At 44.4% G+C, this 21,419-nt stretch overlaps 1 protein-coding gene across 2 annotated transcripts in view; it reads left to right on the top strand.

Moving 5' to 3' along the window:
• LMBR1 (limb development membrane protein 1) overlaps positions 1-21,419 on the top strand; it is a 327,116-nt gene that overhangs the window by 241,408 nt on the left and 64,289 nt on the right. Inside the window, exon 1 of one of the 2 annotated variants that reach the window (XM_083467064.1) lies at positions 19,791-20,355. The exons of the other annotated variant lie outside the window; for it this stretch is intronic. Coding sequence (XP_083323190.1) covers positions 20,293-20,355 — 63 coding nt within the window. The 5' untranslated portion in view covers positions 19,791-20,292. Of the gene's footprint in view, positions 1-19,790; positions 20,356-21,419 lie in introns of those variants that run through there. 2 annotated transcript variants of the gene reach the window in all.

Below are 21,419 nucleotides of genomic sequence, written 5' to 3'. Positions count from 1 at the left end.
AAACACATCATTGCATATTCTCAAACCAATTAAACATCAATACAAAATAAACACAGTATTAAAAATACATAAAATAGCAAAGACTATAATCCAAAGCCAACTACCTTTCTCTTAATGGAGTATAGAGGTGATGTACACCTTGGTTGAAAGATTACCCCAAAGTTTTGAAATTGCTATTTAAAAGACTGGATGGGTGATGGGTTGAAATGGGAGATGGTGTTCTTTCAGATATTTGGCCATTCAGGGCTTTAATGTGTTGGTGGCAAGGAAAACATAGGTATATAAAAGAAGAATTCCTGGATGCCAACATCCAGGTTTGGGGCAAGTACTCTTTGGTGACAGAACCCTAGCAGAGATTTAAAATCACAAAATATGCAGCAAAGTAAAGCGTGGAAATATAGACTGTTAGACCTTTAAAATATGCCCTTGTGAGTTCCAAAACTTCCCTCTTCCTCTAGCATAGAAAAAGACCAGATATTTGGTAAGATAAAAATGGTTTACTTACAAACTCTCCAATGGTCAGATTCCTGTGCCCTTCCATACAACATTGAGAAAAAGCTGCACAAGCAGTAAAACGTGGCTTAGTTACAGTGATGAAAGTTCATAAATTATCGGTATAGGAACTCCAAAGTGGCTTGTGAGAGCCATGTAGTCAGAGTTTGGAGCAAGCAGCTCAAACTTCTTCATATGCTGAGCTCAGGTACATTGGAGGATGAAGAACAGGCTTAATTGCCCAGTCCTTCTCAAGGTGAACAAAGGACAGCTTACTCTATGGTTAGCCCCTTCATGCTTTAGACTTAAGCATGTTGGCTATATGAGGCTGGTTATCCCACATAATGGTCAGCGTAAGTGCTAGGTGCACTTCTCTGGGTATGCATATTTATAATACATGCTTTATTCATAAAATCTTACCTGGATTGGATTTGCTTATTGAAAACATTTCTACCCTTTCCCTTAGAATATTTGAGGTGGCTTACAAACCTGTGTGGGATGCGGGTGGCACTGTGGGTTAAACCACAGAGCCTAGGACTTGCCGATCAGAAGGTCAGCAGTTTGAATCCCCGTGACGTGCGCTCCCGTTGCTTGGTCCCTGCTCCTGCCAACCTAGCAGTTCGAAAGCATGTCAAAGTGCAAGTAGATCAATAGGTACCACTCTGGCGGGAAGGTAAACAGCGTTTCCGTGTGCGGCTCTGGTTCTCCAGAAGCAGCTTAGTCATGCTGGCCACATGACCCGGAAGCTGTACGCCGGCTCCCTCGGCCAATAAAGCGAGATGAGCGCCGCAACTCCAGAGTCGGCCACGACTGGACCTAATGGTCAGGGGTCCCTTTACCTTTACCTTATACAAACCTGGGCAGGCCCATTTACAACCCTTCTCTCACCACTACTCCTTGTGCTTCCTCGCAAGAGCTGTGCAGGGTGTGGGGAAGGGCATTTAGGGAACTAGGTCATCAGTATCTCCCACAGCATCAACCACAGTGTTTGATAAAGTACAGTGATTTATAAAAACGCAGCCAAGCAAAAGGCAGGTGCGTGTGTGAGAAGAGTACATTGGGAGGGTGAGGAGAGAAGGAGGAGCCAGGATCCTTTTATTTTCTTGCTTTGTTCTTACCCTAAAGGTGAAAAGGAAACTGAGTCGCTGCAGCTGGCCAACCTTCAGCCATATTCCTGATAATTGCCAGCAAGAAACCAATTTGCCAGCTTTGACTTATTTGTATCCTCTGCAGTGCCTAGCTAGGCTGGACTTGCTGTCCCCGGGCTGCAGTCCCAAGGCCGTCATTTCTCGTCCTCCTAAGTACTGAGCATTTGCATCCAGCTCTGGCTGGGAAACTTTAATAACTCATTAATTTTCAGAAGATGGTTTGTTACCTTCGATACATTTCTCCATTTTCAGTCATTACATCATGTATCTTAGGTGGCACGAGCCTCAGAACTACAGCTTTCCGCTTCCAAGGCAAAAGTCCTTTATGCCTAATGGATATTTCTCCTTCGTTGGCACAGGAGGTCCTGCTGATCTGTCAAAGTATTTAGATGTTATATTTCTAACTATATATTTACCCCCACGAAGATTCCAAGGTTAAATTGCACTTTACTCATGCATAGGAAAACTCCTATGAAATTGGCGTTTGGTTAGTATTTTGCAGAGGATATTCTGTTGCTGGCATCAGGGTGTATGGGGTGTTGGGAGAGGGGTGGTACTTCTGGGGTACTTTGTCCACCTTTGGTCTCCACCCTGCACTGGTGCATCCTCACTTTTGCAGTGCCTGCTCTGTGGTTTCCAGGTGTGCAGTAAGCCCTTTGCACCAGTGTGAATTGGAGAAACTTTGGGGGAAAGAGAGAAAACAAAGCCCGACATACAGAGTAAAGAAGAAGAAGAAGAAGAAGAAGAAGAAGAAGAGGAGTTTGGATTTGATATCCCGCCTTTCACTCCCCTTCAGGAGTCTCAAAGCGGCTAACATTCTCCTTTCCCTTCCTCCCCCATAACAAACACTCTGTGGGGCTGAGAGACTTCAGAGAAGTGTGACTTGCCCAAGGTCACCCAGCAGCTGCATGTGGAGGAGCAGAGATGTGAACCCGGTTCCCCAGATTACGAGACTACCGCTCTTAACCACTACACCACACTGGCTCTCAGAAAGGTGCTGATAAACTGAGAATGTACCAACTGTGGTTGGAATAATAATAATAATAATAATAATAATAATAATAATAATAATAATAATTATAATAATAATAATATATTTATTTATTTATTTATACCCCGCCCATCTGGCTGGGTTTCCTCAGCCACTCTGGGCTGCTTCCAACCGAATATTAAAAACAATACAGCATCAGACATTAAAAACTTCCCTAAACAGGGCTGCCTTCAGTTGTATTTTAAATGTAAAATAGTTGTTTATTGCCTTGACTTCTGCCTGGAGGGAGTTCCACAGGGCAGGCACCACTACTGAGAAGGCCCTCTGCCTGGTTCCCTGTAACCTCACTTCTTGCAGCGAGGGAACCGCCAGAAGGCCCTTGGCGCTGGACCTCAGTGTCCGGGTTGGATGATGGGGTGGAGATGCTCCTTCAGGTATACAGAACCAAGGTCGTTTAGGGCTTTAAAGGTCAGCACCAACACTTTGAATTGTGCTCGGAAACGTACTGGTACTCGGAAATGTACTGGTAAGACAGCTTTGGCTGTTTCTGGATCAGGATAGCTTAACCTCAGTTGTCCATGCAATGGTAACTTTGCAGTTGAGTTATTGCAATGTGCTGTATGTGGAGCTATCCTCGGGGTTGGTCCAAGGGCAGAATGCAGTGGCTAGCTTGCTTGGGGCAAACTATCAGCAGCATATAACACTTAGCTGCCAATCTGCAACTGGGCCAAATTCAAGGCGTTCATACTTATATGTAAGACCCTACATAGCTCAGGACCAGATTACATGAGAAACCACCTGAATGACAGTGTGTGTGTGTGTGTGTGCATATACACACACATAATAATACACAGTAGATCCCTGGGATCTGCAGTAACTTTTTTCCTGCAAGTGCCAAATATCACAGAAGCCTGTTCCACAGTAACTTGGAGCAGCGATTTAACCTGGCTGCCCCTGTTCTGTGGAATTGCATTCCTGTCAAGATATGACAGGTGCTCGGTATCTGCACTTTGCAGAAACAATTGAAGACATTTTTGTTCTGGCAGGCTTTTTTCTTTTAAATATATCGGCTTCTTTGCTGTTCTTATTGCACATAGCTTTGACTGTGTAAATAAAATAATTTTTAAAACTACAGCATGAAAAATTGCTATAACTTAATTCTTTGTAGCAGCAGTGTGCTGACTTTTAAATATACACTGTTTTTCTACCAAAACCCCCCCCCCCACACACTAAGTGTTTAATAGGCTTAACCTTTCAAATAAAGGAGGGCTTTTAAACTTGATGTCATGCTTTCAAAGATGAATGGCTTTCAAAGACCTGAAAATTAACATTAATGGCCAAATGTATCTCATACATCTACAGAACGTCTGTGATGATGTACAAATATATGAAACTTCTGAAAAAGCATGGAGACATTGATAACCATTATAGCTGCTGTGAGGTTTTGTTTAGTTTTTTTTATAATCAAGCAGTATATAAATTTCATGCAATAAAAATAGAATACAATAATGTGGATGTTAATTCATATAAGACACTTCTCCACATGCATCCAGAACTTATTTTCATGTTTTTTTTAAACGAGAACAAAACCCCCAGCTTTTATGCAAATAGCATAGCTGCCACTGAAAGTGGTAACTGTCTTGCTTCCCTTTGAAGAAGAAGAAGAAGAAGAAGAAGAAGAAGAAGAAGAAGAAGAAGAAGAGTTTGGATTTGATATCCCGCCTTTCACTCCCTTTAAGGAGTCTCAAAGCGGCTAACATTCTCCTTTCCCTTCCTCCCCCACAACAAACACTCTGTGAGGTGAGTGGAGCTAAGAGACCACAAAGAAGTGCGACTAGCCCAAGGTCACCCAGCAGCTGCAGGTGGAGGAGCGGAGACGCGAACCTGGTTCCCCAGATTACGAGACTACCGCTCTTAACCACTACACCACACTGGCTCTCACACTGGCTCCTTTGCCTATATAACATCTAACAGAACTGGAAAAGCAATGCCAACCCTCTTTGCAATAGGCTGGGTGTGACTGGATTCAGCAGAAGGTAGAAGTGCTGCCAGCGCATTCCTTGCAAGAAGCAGCAAGCCAACAGCCCCCAAATGGGGGTATTCCAGTAGGGTGGGGGATAATGACTGAGCTGGCCCTGGATCTCTTGGATACTAAGCCAATCCTACTGCCATCACGTGATGGCATCAAACCCAATGTGAGCCCAGTTGCTGTGCCTGCTCCAGGTTGGTGCAGTGATCTGCTGGCCCCCTCCTCACCTTCCTCCCTAGTCAGCATTCTCAGCAGGGCTGTGGATGGGTGGCAGACCCTCTGCTCCATTAAGGGCAGTGACATAGGATTGCATTGTATATTTTCTTCCTCCTGCCGGGAGCAGCCAATGATATGAAGAAGGGTAGGGTAATGGAGAGCTGCATGATTTCACAACATAGATAAGTTCAGATGAGCATTATTGTTGGGCATGTAGAAGGCACCTGTACAGCTGCTGGTTTTGGTGGTAGCTATGCATTCAGTGTCGGGGACGCGGGTGGCACTGTGGGTTAAACCACAGAGCCTAGGACTTGCCAATCAGAAGGTCGGCGGTTCGAATCCCCGCGACGGGGTGAGCTCCCATTGCTCGGTCCCTGCTCCTGCCAACCTAGCAGTTCGAAAGCACGTCAAAGTGCAAGTAGATAAATAGGTACCATTCCAGCAGGAAGGTAAACGGAGTTTCCGTGCACTGCTCTGGTTCGCCAGAAGCGGCTTAGTCATGCTGGCCACATGACCCAGAAGCTGTACGCTGGCTCCCTCAGCCAATAAAGCGAGATGAGCGCCACAACCCCAGAGTCATCCGCGACTGGACCTAACGGTCAGGGGTCCCTTTACCTTTACCTATGTGTTCAGTGTAACAGGCTTGGCCTGTATGCCAAAGCTTAAAGAACAGTCAAGATCATAGCAGGGGGAGATGCTTCCTCTGAAATATGCAAGGGACAGAAGAAACAGATATAACACAATTTCTTAATACACAATAATTTTATTTTCTCAGTGGGAAAACTGTCGGTTTAGAAATTGGCCTTCCAAAGTGTTAACACAATAATTTTCAAGCTACCAATAGGATTGCTGGAAGCATCATAAAAAGTTGTGACAGAAACCTAGCTTTTAAATTAGCTGCTTGTTAAATATCACAGTTCAAAAATACACAGCCATAAATCAGAAGAGCATCATTAATCAATGCCACACATTATAGGACTTTGCATTTCCTTTATGAAATTTATATAATTAATGCGTCCATGCCAAGAAATGTAATTCTTCCCTCTATGAGAGACTTAACTTCAACGTGAAAGTTGACCTAACCTTGGGAACACTTACTTGTATTATATTGTCATTTATAGGGTGGTTTTCATCAAAGCTCAAGTGGTAAATATTTAACAAGGGGACATTTCCTTTTGCCTCTGTCCTTTCTCCATATTTGTTAAATTAATGGCGTTATTTTTAACTTAAAAAAAATGTCAGTCCCTTCTGATCTAGCCCTTGATGTCAGTCGTTATTCCCATTAAACCACAACCATGCCTGTCATTTTCACGCAGCTGTTACTATGTATGATCACAGTGGGGAGAAGAGAAAGTCAAAGTAGAAGAAACAGCAGTGAATTAACTCCCAAAGCTACAAAGACTGCATCCTTCATTTATAGCAGTGCTGGGGGAACCAGCATCCAGCAGGCCAAACTGGGCCCTGTAAGGCTGTTTTTTGCAAACCACACCCATCTGTCTCACACCTGACATCAAATGTGATGTCAGATGTGGGACATGTAGAAATGCCCAAGTTTTCCATGGGGAACTTACCACTGATCCCTGCTGAAAGTAGGCTTGAAGTCACTTGCTGAAGTCACCATCCATGAACTCAGTGACCCCCCCTTCCCTATTTATAGGTTTTAATCTCTTCATTGGGACTAGATATGGATTTGATGGCTCATGTAAACAGAAGAGGATGTAGGGTTTTTTTGAATACAAATGGGAATTACTGTAAATCCTCTATATTTGCTCTTTGATGTTCTTAGGCATCTTTTGAAGACTTGTCATCAGAAACTGTGTCCTGCCTTGACCACAGGGCACAATAGACATTTGGGTGTGATTTTGTCAGCAAGGAAGCTAGTCAAAGGCCTGGAAACGATGCCTTATGAGGAACGGTTAAGGGAGCTGGGCATGTTTATCCTGGAGAAGAGGAGGTTAAGGGGTGATATGATAGCCATGTTCAAATATATAAAAGGATGTCACATAGAGGAGGGAGAAAGGTTGTTTTCTGCTGCTCCAGAGAAGCGGACACGGAGCAATGGATCCAAACTACAAGAAAGAAGATTCCACCTAAACATTAGGAAGAACTTCCTGACAGTAAGAGCTGTTTGACAGTGGAATTTGCTGCCAAGGAGTGTGGTGGAGTCTCCTCCTTTGGAGGTCTTTAAGCAGAGGCTTGACAACCATATGTCAGGAGTGCTCTGATGGTGTTTCCTGCTTGGCAGGGGGTTGGACTCGATGGCCCTTGTGGTCTCTTCCAACTCTATGATTCTATGATTCTAGTATCAGGCTGGAGTCGCAGGACCTTGGATAGCTCCTTGTTTGCCAATTTGCTGTAAGGCAATCTCAAGCTCAGCTGAGCCCCTTTATCCTTCTCAGCCAAATCAACTCTCCCAGACTCCACACTTTTGCTGAACAGTGTGAACCTTTAAAGGGGCAGTCCTCTGGCCTGCACCTTGCTCTCAGTCGCTTCTCAAGAAAGCTCCCACTTTGTTGCCTTGTTATTGCCTAGAGATGGCAAGGCTTGTGGTGAAGAAGGGGCTAGTTCCTCATGAGAATTTGGTTTTCAAGGTGCACATTGGGAGTTGGGACAAAAGTTTAAGGGGTCAGTGGCTTGAGGGGCTCCTGTGTTGGGGTCTGAGTCTGGGAATTCAACGGCTTCATGGCTTAAACTTCTGATCTCGCTTATCCACCTGGTTCTATCCTTGGCCACTGCCATTTTGTGGCCTTTGCTGGTTGCCTAAATGCAACCTTCCCCAACGTTGTGCCCTCCAGAAGTTGTTGGACTCTTACCCGGCACTGCCAATTCTCAGGGATGATGGGAGTTATAGTCCAATGACATCTGGAGAACACTAGATTGGGGAAGGCTGCCTTCATGTATCCTGAAATTGGCAAGTGTATTTGTTATAAAGCCCTGTTAAGTTCAACTGGACTGATGGTTTATTCATAGCTGGTAAGATTGAGTAAGCAGTGATCCTCAGACTGTGAGGGTGGTTACAAATACCTGAACAGGGAGACAAAGTTCAATAGATGGGTAGGATCCTGAGGTGGGTGGAACCTCCCTCCCTCCACTAACTATGATCAGAGTGTGTAGCCTCCACTGACTACAGTAATTGGAAAATGGAACAGATGTGATCTCTGTTGCTGCAGTGGGCAGGACTAGAACCAATGGGTGAAAATTGCACCCAAACAGATATTGGCTAATTCTTAGAAGAAATCTCTTTGTAGTATGTGCTGTTTGAGAGTGGGATGTGCTGTCGTGGGAGCCTCTGGGCCCTTCTTTGCTGGGGGTATTTAAGCAGAGGCTGAATGGGCATCTCTTGGGGATGATGTAGTTGTCTCCTGCATTGCAGATCCAGATGAGCTCCAACTCTTATTCTTCTATGAGTCTAACAGGGTAGGGTGCTTCATTCACTATCCCACCCCCTGCTGGCCCCCGCCATCTCCTGCTGGGCTTCCAGGCTTGGGCTTTCATCACAATCATGGGTCTGGAATCCCCACAAGCAGAAAAGCACTGGTGTGTGTGTGTGTGTGTGATGTCACCACTCTGTCCTGAAGGTCCACTGCAGTGAAGAACTAGCCATTGTGGTTATGTTACAGACACACACAGCTGCAGTATGTAACATGTGGTTTAGCCCTAAGGGGCACCTGCGCTTCTGAATGCACACTTTAATTGGAATGGCAGTTAATGTATGGCATTCTGGTACCCATGTATATTCTGCAAAAGGTTAGCATCATTGCAAAGAAATAATTAGCATAATGCTTTGGTTAATGTAGCTTATGTATTTACATATAAACAAAATTTTTCACTTTTAATGACTTTATTTTACCTTACCCATACCCATAATTCTTCCTGACATCAGTATAAATGTTTCCGGTCGGTTAAGACAAAACCTTTTCCCTTCTGGGGAGATGCCCAATTCCCTTCAGGAGACTTTCTAAAGAGAAATATTAAAGCAGCAATAACATAATTAGGCAGCAAGGTTAGACTCACCCATTAAATCTCATCTTTCAATAAACATATGCAGATTAAACTGAGATCATGTAGAGAAATCATTGTCAATTGCGTGACGGATGCTCTGCTGCGGGCTCAGAACTTACAGTTCTAGAACAGGCAGCTCACAGCCTCGTAGTGCATCCTCTGTCTTACAAATATCTATTGCTTGGAATTCTCAGTATGGATTCATCATGGGGAAGATGCAAAGAGTGTGATCCTGTGCACATTTGTTTGGGAGGAAGCCCCTCTGAAGGCTTAGGATTGCACTGCATGACTTTGGTAACAGGACTGGAAGGTTTGAAGAAGGGAACCTAAGCTGTTCCATTTTGTATTGTTTATAAATCCCACACTCTAAAAAACAAATAAGGGACTGAACAGTCTGGTGTTGCTCAGAGCAAGGAGTATGCTGTAGCAGGCAATGGAGATTAGTAGCTTGGGGTAAATGGGAAAGGAAAGCTAAAGGGAGCAGGATGAAATATTGTTTTTAAAGGGTGCTGGGAATTGTAGCACTGTGCAGGAGGGAAACTATGGTTCCCAGGATTCTTTGGCAGAAGCCATGTGCTTTAAACGCATGGCATGTATTCAGCAGAGAGTGTCATTTCCTCAGTAGTTTATTTATTGCACCAGTATCCTGCTCTTCAGCCAAAAGGCTCCCAGAGTGTCTTACATACAGTTAAACAAGACAGTCCCTGCCCACAGACTTATAATCTAAAACTACACGGTGCAAAAGGAGAAAGGGACAGGGATGGATGGGGGATGGGGGGAGTTAAATAGTACTCCTTATGTTGACTAGCTGGAAGAAAGCAGTTCAGGGGAAGGGGTAACCTGATGGCACTGATTCTTCAGCACAGCTGATGGAATGAGTCCTGCTTCCCATCTCTTCCATTGAAGAACCAGTGTGGTGTAGTGGTTAAGAGCGGTAGATTTGTAATCTGGTGAACCGGGTTCGATTCCCCGCTCCTCCACCTGCAGCTGCTGGGTGACCTTGGGCCAGTCACGCTTCTCTGAAGTCTCTCAGCCTCACTCACCTCACAGAGTGTTTGTTGTGGGGGAGGAAGGGAAAGGAGAATGTTAGCCGCTTTGAGACTCCTTCGGGTAGTGATAAAGCAGGATAACAAATCCAAACTCCTCTTCTTCTTGAGGCACTCTGCTGGAGTGGCTGTAAGTGACTGTAATAGCCGCTGGAGAGAAAGTTGTTCCAGAAGAGCTGATGTTGCTCCTTCCAGGACTGGGGTCCTAGTTTATTCCACACTATATGGGCCTCCCAGTGCCACATCTTCCAGGTCATTATAATGAACTGTACTGAGGTTTGGAATATGGTACCATCATCTCCTCTATCAGTGTATGATAGGATTCCCATCTCTTTGGACCAGCTTTCTCTAAAGCTGCATTTGAAGTAGGAGACCTTGATGGTTTGAGCAGGGTTATCCTTGAATCAGAATTGTAGGACTATAGTTCAGAAGATAAAATTCTGAAGATGGCATTTGAGTGTGGGATTTTAACCTCCCCCTTTTATACTTTGGGTAATCTCAATCCTAACTGCTGTTATCTTCATTTTGGGTCAAGTTCTCCTGACTATCGATACAAAGAGCTGATCAGTTAGATTTGCTGCTCACATAATTACTTTCTGCATTCTGGAAAAGGAGCAGGGCAGCCGATGATCAATCAAGTACCTCACACAGTAATGAGCAAAATAAGAAACATACAAATATTAAATTATGCTGCACTCATAAATATATTTTTACCCCTAACGCTGGTGAGGGCACGGAAAACAGCCAGGCTGTTGAGCTACTTCTAGGAGGTCAACAATCACATCACATCTCTTTCTCCTTCAATATCCCTTCTGAGTGCTTTGGAGTGAGTCAGAATGTGATTCAGATCTACTTTTAGAGCTATCTGACAAGAGGCACACAAGCCTGTCCTTTGCCTTTAGCAAAGTCACAAAATGTGCCCTGGCAGAAAGTTGTACCTTTCAGAAGAGGAAGCTGCGAGTGCAGGGTTTGCGATGCGGGGAATGTAAACATCTTAACAAACACCAACAGCTTTAAATTAATTTGCATTTTGTTTAGGAGTTAAGGTTGAATCATCTGCTCCAGCACTTCTCTGAACGGACCAGGTTTTCAAAGCATTCATGCTTTGAATACCATGAGAAGACCCTCAATAGTGAGACCCCCAAGATACTCCTAGAATCATATAGTTGATTCAAAGGTAATCCAATCCAAGCACCTGCTCATGGTAGGAAATCCACTACTTAGAGAATCCCTAATAGATTCTGGGCTGCACCGTAGCTGCTTGAAACAGCAAAATGTCTCACGCAGGCTCTGACCATTTGCAACATCCTGCCAAGAATTTAAAAATTTTTTTTGGAACAAATACTGAAAATGACCTCAGTTTATACTTCTGCATAATTTTTCTTCATCATACAATTTGAGTTTTCAGGTTGAGAAATAATTATGAGTTTGGAAATCTAGGTCTCCTGTTCATCAGTGGCTATTCCAAGGAGGACAGAAGGACGTAATTCAATATCCCGAGAATCTGTCATGTCCTTGAGCAACATTGAATCCCCATGGTTTCCTCTGCCAGAAGAGTGAACCTATTCATTTTTGTTAATGAGACAGAAGAGGAAGATAAAGATTTTTAAAAATGCCAAGCATTGTGCTTTATAAGCCACCCAATCTAATTATTGACAGGGATCAAGGATGTTAAGGTCCAAAAAAAGGGACTACTTATTATCCGAACACTTTGGAGAGGTATTAAACTCATTTGAATTTAATTAGAAAGGAGCATTCATGATTTAAGAATAAATCTTGCCTCTATTAATTGTAAGAATTAAGATGATTTATGGCCCTTAAGATTTCTAACATTTTTGGGAGGGAAAAGCCTTTAATAAAAGTGTATGGCTTCTTGTCAAAGAGAAAATGGCAAAAAGGGATTATGTAAACCCATTGGGGGAAATATATTATAGTTAAATGTTATGATTTCTGAGTGCAGTATCTAATTGTGTGAGTAGCATGTAATTTTGGGAATGAAACAGTTGTTACATGGTCTTTAGCTAAATCATTTACCTGTGCAAATGTTCCACCCCCCCATCATGTTTAAATAAACTCATTTGGCAAGTGTATTTTAGCATGATGGGGAACACTTACTACATGTGATGCAAAGCCCAGACCATTTGCTGATAGTGTTGCCATATTAGCAAACCAGTGACCCAGGTGGATAAGCCACTGGCGTACCAATGCCGAATGTATACCGTTAATATTATTTATTAATTTATATACTGCTTACATGCCAGAATGGCTTCTAAGTGGTTTACAAGTATAAAAATATGCATAATTGAAATTCCCAATAAAACAATTCCAGCAAAACATTTTAAAATAAAATGAGGCCATTAAAATGGCATAGCAGTTAAAACAGCTATTAAAATTATTTCATCAGGAGGTTCAGATTAGGAGAACACTTGTCTAAACAGATGTGTCTTCAAGAGCTGGTCAAATGCCAATAGGGATGGGGTTACCAGTATAAAAGGCCACCAGTGTTATATGGAGCAGTACTGATGGGAACTGCATTTAAAAGATGGTGGCGTGTTTGTGGAATAGCGTACATAGACAGTAAGTCACACTTGTTTTTGCCTTGAGAGAAACAAACTCTTGCAAAATCTGCCCTTCCTTTGGAGGGAACCACCCCCTCCCAGTTTTCCAGTTCATGGAAGACGAGATCACACATGGGTTTGCTGATCCTGTGCTGCATTGATGATCACCCAGATCAATTGCCACACAAAGACTAATTTGTAGAAGTGAGCAGCCTGGTAGATCATTGAACTGTTTATTTAGCTCAGTTACTGGTGATTCAGAAACTAAATCTAAATACAAAATTTAAGGGATGGAAGGAAAGGACAACAACAATTCTCTTATCCTGCTTTGTGTAGTTGTGTCTGAGATTGCAGTGCTTTTGGCTGAAGAGACGGATCTGGCGCAGGACACAGAGCCAGAGTTGGACCAGAACTGCCCAAGACTCCTCAGAAGCTCCTTCCCCTGAGCCTCAAGGAGCCAAGTACCTCCCATGCTGCCATGTTTGCCCAGTGGCTCAGAGAGTGTACCAGACAGGGGGCAGTGGCAAGAAGACACACTCTCCTCCAGTCCAGGTGGGTGGCCCTTTAAGAGCCTAAAGGTTCCAGTGGCCTCTCAGGAGCCTTTTAGCTGTTCAGGCAGGTGGCTTCTGGCAGATGCGAGGAAAAGACAGCATGTGCGATTCCGGAAACCTCCTTACAAAACACAGCACAATGAAAAGTACACAAGGCCCTTTTAAAATGTGGCTCTTTTTGGGGTGTGTGTGTGTGATATTGAGTTGTTTTTATTTTGATTATATATATTGTGGTTTTTATGTTGATCTTTTATGTGAACTGCCCTGAGACCTCTGGGCACAGGGCGGTATATAAATTCAATAAATAATAATAAGAGGAAGCTAAACCTGAAAATAGGGACGCGGGTGGCACTGTGGGTTAAACCACAGAGCCTAGGACTTGCTGATCAGAAGGTCGGCGGTTCAAATCCCCGTGACGGGGTGAGCTCCCGTTGCTCGGTTCCAGCTCCTGCCAATCTAGCAGTTCGAAAGCACGTCAAAGTGCAAGTAGATAAATAGGTACCACTCTGGTGGGAAGGTAAACGGCTTTTCCATGCTCTGGTTCGCCAGAAGCAGCTTAGTCATGCTGGCCACATGACCCGGAAGCTGTACGCCGGTTTCCTCGGCCAATAAAGCGAGATGAGTGCTGCAACCCCAGAGTCGGTCACAACTGGACCTAATGGTCAGGGATCCCTTTACCTTTTTACCTTTAAACCTGAAAAGGGGTGGACCTGAGGTCGACTCACAAGTCACCTTAGATTACCTCCAGCCTTTGGAGGAGCAAGTTGCTCACCTGGAGCTATCTGTAGTGTTTCAAACACTGGGCTGTTTTCCAGTCTTCTTATCTGGACTAATGCAAGGCGCTCTTCCCTACATTTACTTCCCTACGTGGGGCTACCTTTGAAGGTGACTCGGAAACTACAACTAATCCAGAATGCGGCAGCTAGACTGGTGACTGGGGGCAGCTGCCGAGACCATATAACACCGGTCTTGAAAGACCTACATTGGCTCCCAGTACGTTTCCGAGCACAATTCAAAGTGTTGGTGCTGACCTTTAAAGCCCTAAACGGCCTCGGCCCAGTATACCTGAAGGAGCGTCTCCACCTCCATCATTCTGCCCGGACGCTGAGGTCCAGCGCTGAGGGCCTTCTGGCGGTTCCCTCATTGCGAGAAGCAAAGCTACAGGGAACCAGGCAGAGGGCCTTCTCAGTAGTGGCGCCCGCCCTGTGGAACGCCCTCCCACGAGATGTCAAAGCGATAAACAACTACCTGACATTCAGAAGACATCTTAAGGCAGCCCTGTTCAGGGAAGTTTTTAACGTGTGATATTTTAGTGTATTTTTGGTTTCTATGGAAGTCGCCCAGAGTGGCTGGGGAGGCCCAGCCAGATGGGTGGGGTATAAATAATAAATTATTATTATTATTATTATTATTATTATGTGAAAAGGAAAGCTACGGGGAAGAGCTTTATGTCTGCATCAAGGCTCCTGCAGATCCCCGAATCAGGGATGTGGAGTGCAATAAAAAAAAGATAGCCTGCTTCTGTCCCATTGGGAGCAATATGAGCAATCCCGATCCCATAGAGATAAGACAGACATAAGGTCGCGTAGAAGTGTGATGGTACTTTTAGGTTGCATGTTACCCATGTAGGTAGATTGCTATGCCATAGTTACCTGCGTTATCTATTAACTCACCCACCGAAAGCAAGCAGCTTAGGGGTGTTAATGGGAAGCGCCACTCAAACATATTGCAAAAGGATGAATGAATGACTTTAGTGACAGCTGCAAACATTCTTTTTTTGAACTGAGACCAGAGATTGATTGATCTGTCTTTCTCAAGTTAAAATGCAATTACCACTTTAGCAGCTGCCCACAAAACATGAGACTCTGAAATTATTGCCCTATAAAAAATATTTAATGCACATAATTAGGATAGTGGAGAATAACTCGATTATAATTTGATATAAATTTAAGGTGTTTCCTATTTGGTCATCTTTTATGTATAATTGGGAGATAATTCTTCCTAAGGGGCTGACGTCAAGAATATAGTTACGTGGGCTTTGCCAACCTGGTGCCTTCTAGTTTCCCATCAGACCCTGCCAGCGCATCTGGAGGGTACCTAGTTGGTGAAGACAACAGTTATGTATTTAAAAATACTGCCCTGAAGTAAAAAAATGACTTATCGGAGCCAGTGTGGTGCAGGAGTGAAAGTGTCAGATTAGGGCTGGGTAGACCGGGGTTCAAATCACCACTCTGCCATGAAGCTTGCTGGATGACCTTGGGCCAGCCATTGCCCCTCAGCCCAACGTGCCTCACAGGGCTGTTGTAGGGATTAAAAAAGGAGGCAGAGAAGCATGTATGTCATTTTGAGCTCCTTGGAGAAAAAGATGGGATATAAATGCAACCAGTCAATCTATCAAAAGGGTATCTTCTATACTGCCTTTCATTTACAAAGGAAAAATTGAAGCAGCTCACAGCATAAAAACTTTATAATCAATAAAAATCACTCAATAGTGAAATCAATGACTTTATTATCTGCTTGTCCATCCGTCCGTCCGTCCATCCATCCATCCATCCATCCATCTGAGCAGTTCACACCATAAATATTCAATAAAAAGCAACACTTGTCATCAGCTGAACACCCACAGTTTATGGACACCGGGCACTGCTATTAACTGTCAGGCAAAGGCTGAGTAAACAGGTTGTCTTCAATTGATGATGGAAACGCACCATTGTTAGTGGGCCCTTGAACTTAACATATCTCTAACTGTGAATGTTGGTAATACCAAGATTGGATTTTGAGGGTCCTGTCCAACTTGGCTGATGTTTGTAAGCAGAAGGGCTACATCTGCTTTGGATGTGATAACTAATCAATCAATCATTTTATTTGTATGCGCCTTTCCAAAGTTAAAACCATGCTCAAGGCAGCTAATATTAAAAAATTACGCAACTACAAACACAAGAAAAGTAGTCATAAATAATAAGCAAAACATCGAAAGTACACAACCAAATCAAACAATTGCCACATAAATAATAAAAAATTAACAACAGCAGCAGCAATGCCTCCCTCTAAACAATACCCCAGGCCAAAAGTCTGTTCTGCAGCCTCAGCTTTTGTAGCTGGAGTCAGTCAGGGTCCCACCCTCCCAAGGCAGGGAGCAGGTTTTCCAGGACTCACAACCAAGATCAGGCATAGGCAAACTCAGCCCTCCAGATGTTTTGGGACTACAACTCCCATCATTCCTAGCTAACAGGACCAGTGGTCAGGGATGATGGTAGTTGTAGTCCCAAAACATCTGGAGGGCTGAGTTTGCCTATGCCTGACCAAGATGGTCTCTGACCTCTTCGGCAGCCCTTTGTATGACCACAGCAGTACACATAGGGACACATTTAATATGAAAATATTACACATGGGTTCCATTTCTAATGGGTGTTTGAAAGGTCCCACATCTTTTTGCTATAGCTTGAGGCAAGTTTTACTTATTGATTACACTTCTATCTCCCCCTTCTCTAAGGAGCTCAGAGTGTGATACCTTGTTCTCCCACTCCCTCTTTTAGCTTTACAACCAGCTTGCGCTCTAGGCTGAGAGATAGTGAATGGCCCAAGGTAACCCACTGTCCTGTCTCACACCCAACATCATCCTCCATAATGCCTTCCATGTTCCTGAAACTTACTAGTTACTATACAATTCCCCACCACACCCCAGTCTATTTTGCCTAATGAGTGTTACCTGGCAGGGCCAACCTAGCAAGACGCATTGCCTCATTCCTGTCCCTGCAACGGATATTAAAAGGACATTGGTCAACTATGAAATAAAACCTGTACACAAAGTTAGCTTTCCACGAACTTTAAACCATTAGAATGGAATACATCCAATAACCCGGAAATTAGAGTGATTCAAGACGGACACTTCCCAGAATGGCTCACCCTGAAAAATCCATACTCCCACATTAAAAACATGTCAAGAAATACCCCAAGCTCATAAATTATTGGTCAAATGTTTTCAACAGATCTGCCCAGTAATTCACAGTGACTGCTCTTCCTTAGATCACTCCCCTTTGCACTTTCAAAAGGATGTTATCTGTGATTTATATCATAATGTATTTCTCTTGTGGCTGTTATTGATAGAGAGCAGGAGAACCATGGCATGCAATGGAAATCCAGAACAGTTCTGAAAAAAAGAAAAAGAAAAGAAATTCTGTTTCATGACACATACTATAAACCTCACATTTTGCTGTACTTCCTGTGCATGTCATGGGTGATTGTGGGGAATGGTATTGGCACTTCTACCTTCTCTTCCCTCCCCACTCTCAGAATCTGTTCCAAAGCGTTGGGGGGGGGGTTTAAGGGGACAGGAGAAGAAGTTCCATTATGTGAGCACAACTCTGCACATGGTTGGATTCAAGCTTAGATCTCTTTAGAGCTTTGCAGTTAGAATTAACAGAGTATCTCCAGGCCATGTTTAATTCATGTGTGTACAGATCCGTAACATGCATTTAATGAGAACAAACTGAACATGTCTGGGGACCTATGGTTCCTGGGAGGCTGCCTTCCAGAAAGAACATCACTGCAAGCAGGAGACCATTCTGCCACCATCCATTGTCCAAAGCAGCAGCCACAGGGAGGTCGCTTTCACAATCTCTGCATGAATGAATGTTTAGCCTCAGTTGTCACTGGCCCTGAGACTGCACAAGAAAATGGAAAGGACATTCTGGCCCCATTCACCAGCCAAAGCTTCTTTTCTCCTGGCTGAACATATCCAACTTTTTCAGCCTTTCCTGATTTTGTTGGAATATCTTCTGTAGTGCTGATTCAGATACTTCTTCCACTAGTGATGTAAACATGTATATTTGCAGAGATGATGAATCCCAAATCCTCACATCTGTACAATATCCATCCATGCAGATTGGTTGATTCCCTGGGCTGGGCTGGTAAAGCATGAGAACACAATGAATAGCACACAGAAATCAGGCTGTTCTAAGAAATAAGAATATACATTTTAAATACAAGAATATATAATTTTTAGTGCAATTTTGGCAGATGGTATTTATTCTAGATGCATATGTCTAGAACAAAAGTGAACTTGAAGATTTGTAAGTGACCAATGAGTGAGAATGAATTAAAATAGATAACTATAGATAGTTTGGGACAATGAATTGTTACTCTAGGAACAATGATTCTATTACTGAGTTAAATATCACGTTTTGACAGTTTTAACATTAACACATCCATGGTAGCAAAGTGTAACAAATATGAGCTAAATGAACTGTTTCAAATCATTTGTTAAATAGCCCTTAGCAGTGACTATCAAATCTATCAAAATACTGGTGATTTGTAATGGAAATGATGTCAGTACTTACAGTCTCTTTAAGTAAGTAATGCTATTACAAATGTACAGCTAAATAGGAATCAGCGTCATCTATCTGCTAAATGTAAAAATGATCACAGACCAATTGTGAGATTCTTAATTAATAATTCTTGTTGGATGGTTATCTAGTAACTGAAAATCAAAGCTGAAGTAATTAGGAACATAGGAAACTGCTGTATAACAAGACAGATCCTTGGTCCATTTACCTCAATATTGTCAACACTGACTGGTAGCAGCTCTTCAGGGTTTCAGACAGGGGATAGTCCCAGCCTTACCTAGATATGTTGGGGATGAAACTTAGGACCTTGTGCATCTTAAACTAGAAAGAGGGAGCAGCTTGGTTCATCCTCTCTATCCTGCAGCCATAAAGGAGTCTTCCTTCCTAATCTCTGTAAATGTGCCAAACTGCAAGCCCCTTGAATATCACCAAGTTGCTTTCAAATAATGAGAATGAAAAATACTGTTTTCGTTTTGCTTTTCGATTCCATAGGGGCCAACTATTCAGTCATAAGGAATGTGGTTGATTTATTCTGGACACCGGCTGACAGAACTTGATAGATGCACGGCAATCAACATGTTAAGAATGCAGAGGGGTCAAGAGAGAGTTCTTACGTTACCCTTCTTCAGATGTGTCATTCCTACGGATGTGTCATTGCTGTTACTTAAAGATGGAACAGTTTTTTTGGACTCTGGTTCAGACTAAGTGACTCACACTAAACAGCAGAAGCACCACTTACTGGACTGTACCATTTTAGCCTGCAAGATGGGGGAAATACCCGAGTGTTCTTTTCGATATAAATTTAATATACAGTGGTACCTCGGGTTAAGAACTTAATTCGTTCTGGAGGTCTGTTCTTAACCTGAAACTGATCTTAACCTGAAGCACCACTTTAGCTAATGGGGCCTCCTGCTGCCGCTGCACGATTTCTGTTCTTATCCTGAAGCAAAGTTCTTAACCCGAGGTAATATTTCTGGGTTAGTGGAGTCTGTAACCTGAAGCATATGTAACCTGAGGTACCACTGTACATGGAAAGCTAGAACATCGGGGAGGGGGGAATCTTGTGCTACCTGTGGATCCTGCCACTAGAGGCCGTCGCCTCACCTCAGAATCATAAAATTATAGAGTTGGAAGGGGACCCGAAGAGTCATCTAGTCCAGACAAACATAAATTTCCTGTACAGTACTGGGAATAAGTATGCACCTGCAGCGCTGTGGGCTTTCCGCTCTTAAGAACATCAGCGCCTGCGCCTCCTCGTGGAATAGCCACACTGGCTCCGCCTATTTCGAACCCCGCAAACCTTTGCCTAAGCCCCGCCTCACTTTGCATCTTTGGCTCCACCTCTTCCCAATGTCTCTTCCTAAGTCAACAACTCCGCAGCCTCGCCCACTCCCGCTGGCAAGCTCCGCCCTCGAGAGGCGCGCGGGCGCTCTTCGCAGCTTTTGCTCGCGCGCCTCTCTCCTTGCAACGCAGAAGAGGCGGCGGTAGCCACACCCTCGCCGCTTAAGCCCCGCCCTCCTCCTCGAGCGCCGCGGTCGCGGAGGCCCTGCCCCCTGCCCGCCCTTCGCGCGGGCTGGCCCCCGCCTTGTCCGCGCAGGCGCAGCGTCACCCTTGAGCGAGGTACCCCCTCAGAGAGGCTGTCCGATCCGCCCCCCTCAGCCGCAGGACGGTGTGTGACAGACCCCGCGGCGAGGGAGCGAGGAGGCGGCGGCGGCGCGCGTCGTTAAGTGTCGCGTCGTGCCCGCGCCTCACTCCTGCCCCCTCCGCCCTCTTTCCCTCACCCGCTCCCCCCCAGGTGTCAGGGGCATCCGCCGCCGCCCCCTGCCATGGTCCCCCGCCCGTCGCCCTGGAAGCAGGAGGAGCTGGGGCGGCGGCCGCCATTGCCTGAGGGGGCTGCGAGGCGGCGATGAGAGGATGGACGCGGACGAGGTGACCATCCGCGAGCAGAACTTCCACAGCCAAGTGCGGGAGTACACGGTGCGTAGCCGCCGGGAACCGAGGGCCCTTTCGGGGCTGCTGGCACCGCCTCCCTCGACGGCCCCCTCGCCCTCCCTCCGAAACCGCCCCCCACGGTTCTAACGTGTCGACCCCATTTGCCCCTTCAGGATCCCGCTTGCTCTGCCCCCCCCCCTCACGAAGGCCCGCCTACACCGCCCCCGCGTGCGGGGAGACGGCGCTGCGCTCTCGCTTTGCAAGCGGCGCCGAGCGGGCTCGTGTGATTTGCACCTGCGTTTTATGCGCCCGGGCAGTTGGTAGACGCTGCTGCTGCTGCTGCTGTTTGTTTTAAAAAAGGACTTCCCTTGTGGTTAAGTTGCACCCTCCTCCCTCGCCTTCCGCAAGTCACGCTTCGCCTTTCAGTTTAAAGAAACTGTTCCACGTTTTTCCGTATTTGTGTGCGTGTTGCCCCTACTGTCGCTGCTTAGGGACTAAAGCCAGGCTTTTAAGCATTATGTAGTACAGTAGTTGCGAAGGCAAACATGTAATGAGACAATTAACCGCGTTGCACTTTTGTGCAGCTTTGGAAGTGTGTGGTCATAGTTTCTGTCTCCAAGGAGGATTGGCCTAAAGAGTTTCTACACCTGCGCAGGGTGTCTATTATTATTATTATTATTATTATTATTATTATTATTATTATTATTATTATTATTAGTTCTATAATTCTTTTGTTCCCACCATAGGCAGAGGAGGTAGAATAATAAATAGCACTTTACCACCCTTTAACAGCATCATTGTTCTTAAGAGTCTGGGATGTCTCTGTAGACAGAGTTCTGGGTTTTGCTTATGTCAGGTACTTGCTGTAAGTTGGTTTTATGGTCTGTGACTTTAAAACAGCATTGTGTTACTGTATTTATTACTTGCTGTATATAACACTGGGATCCCTTTCAGGTGAAGAACAGTTTAGAAATATAATAAATATGTAAACAAGCATGTCTGAAATATATTAAACAAACAAGGTAATGTGGGTCAAATGTGTTCATGGAATACTTTTGCACTCTATTGGGCATAAGTTATGTGGGTCAAATGTATTCATGGGACGCTCT

The sequence above is a fragment of the Podarcis liolepis genome (assembly GCF_965112155.1).
Source record: "Podarcis liolepis genome assembly, chromosome: 12".
Classification (NCBI taxonomy): Eukaryota; Metazoa; Chordata; class Lepidosauria; order Squamata; family Lacertidae; genus Podarcis; species Podarcis liolepis.
This window is presented reverse-complemented; position numbering and strand designations above follow the sequence as displayed.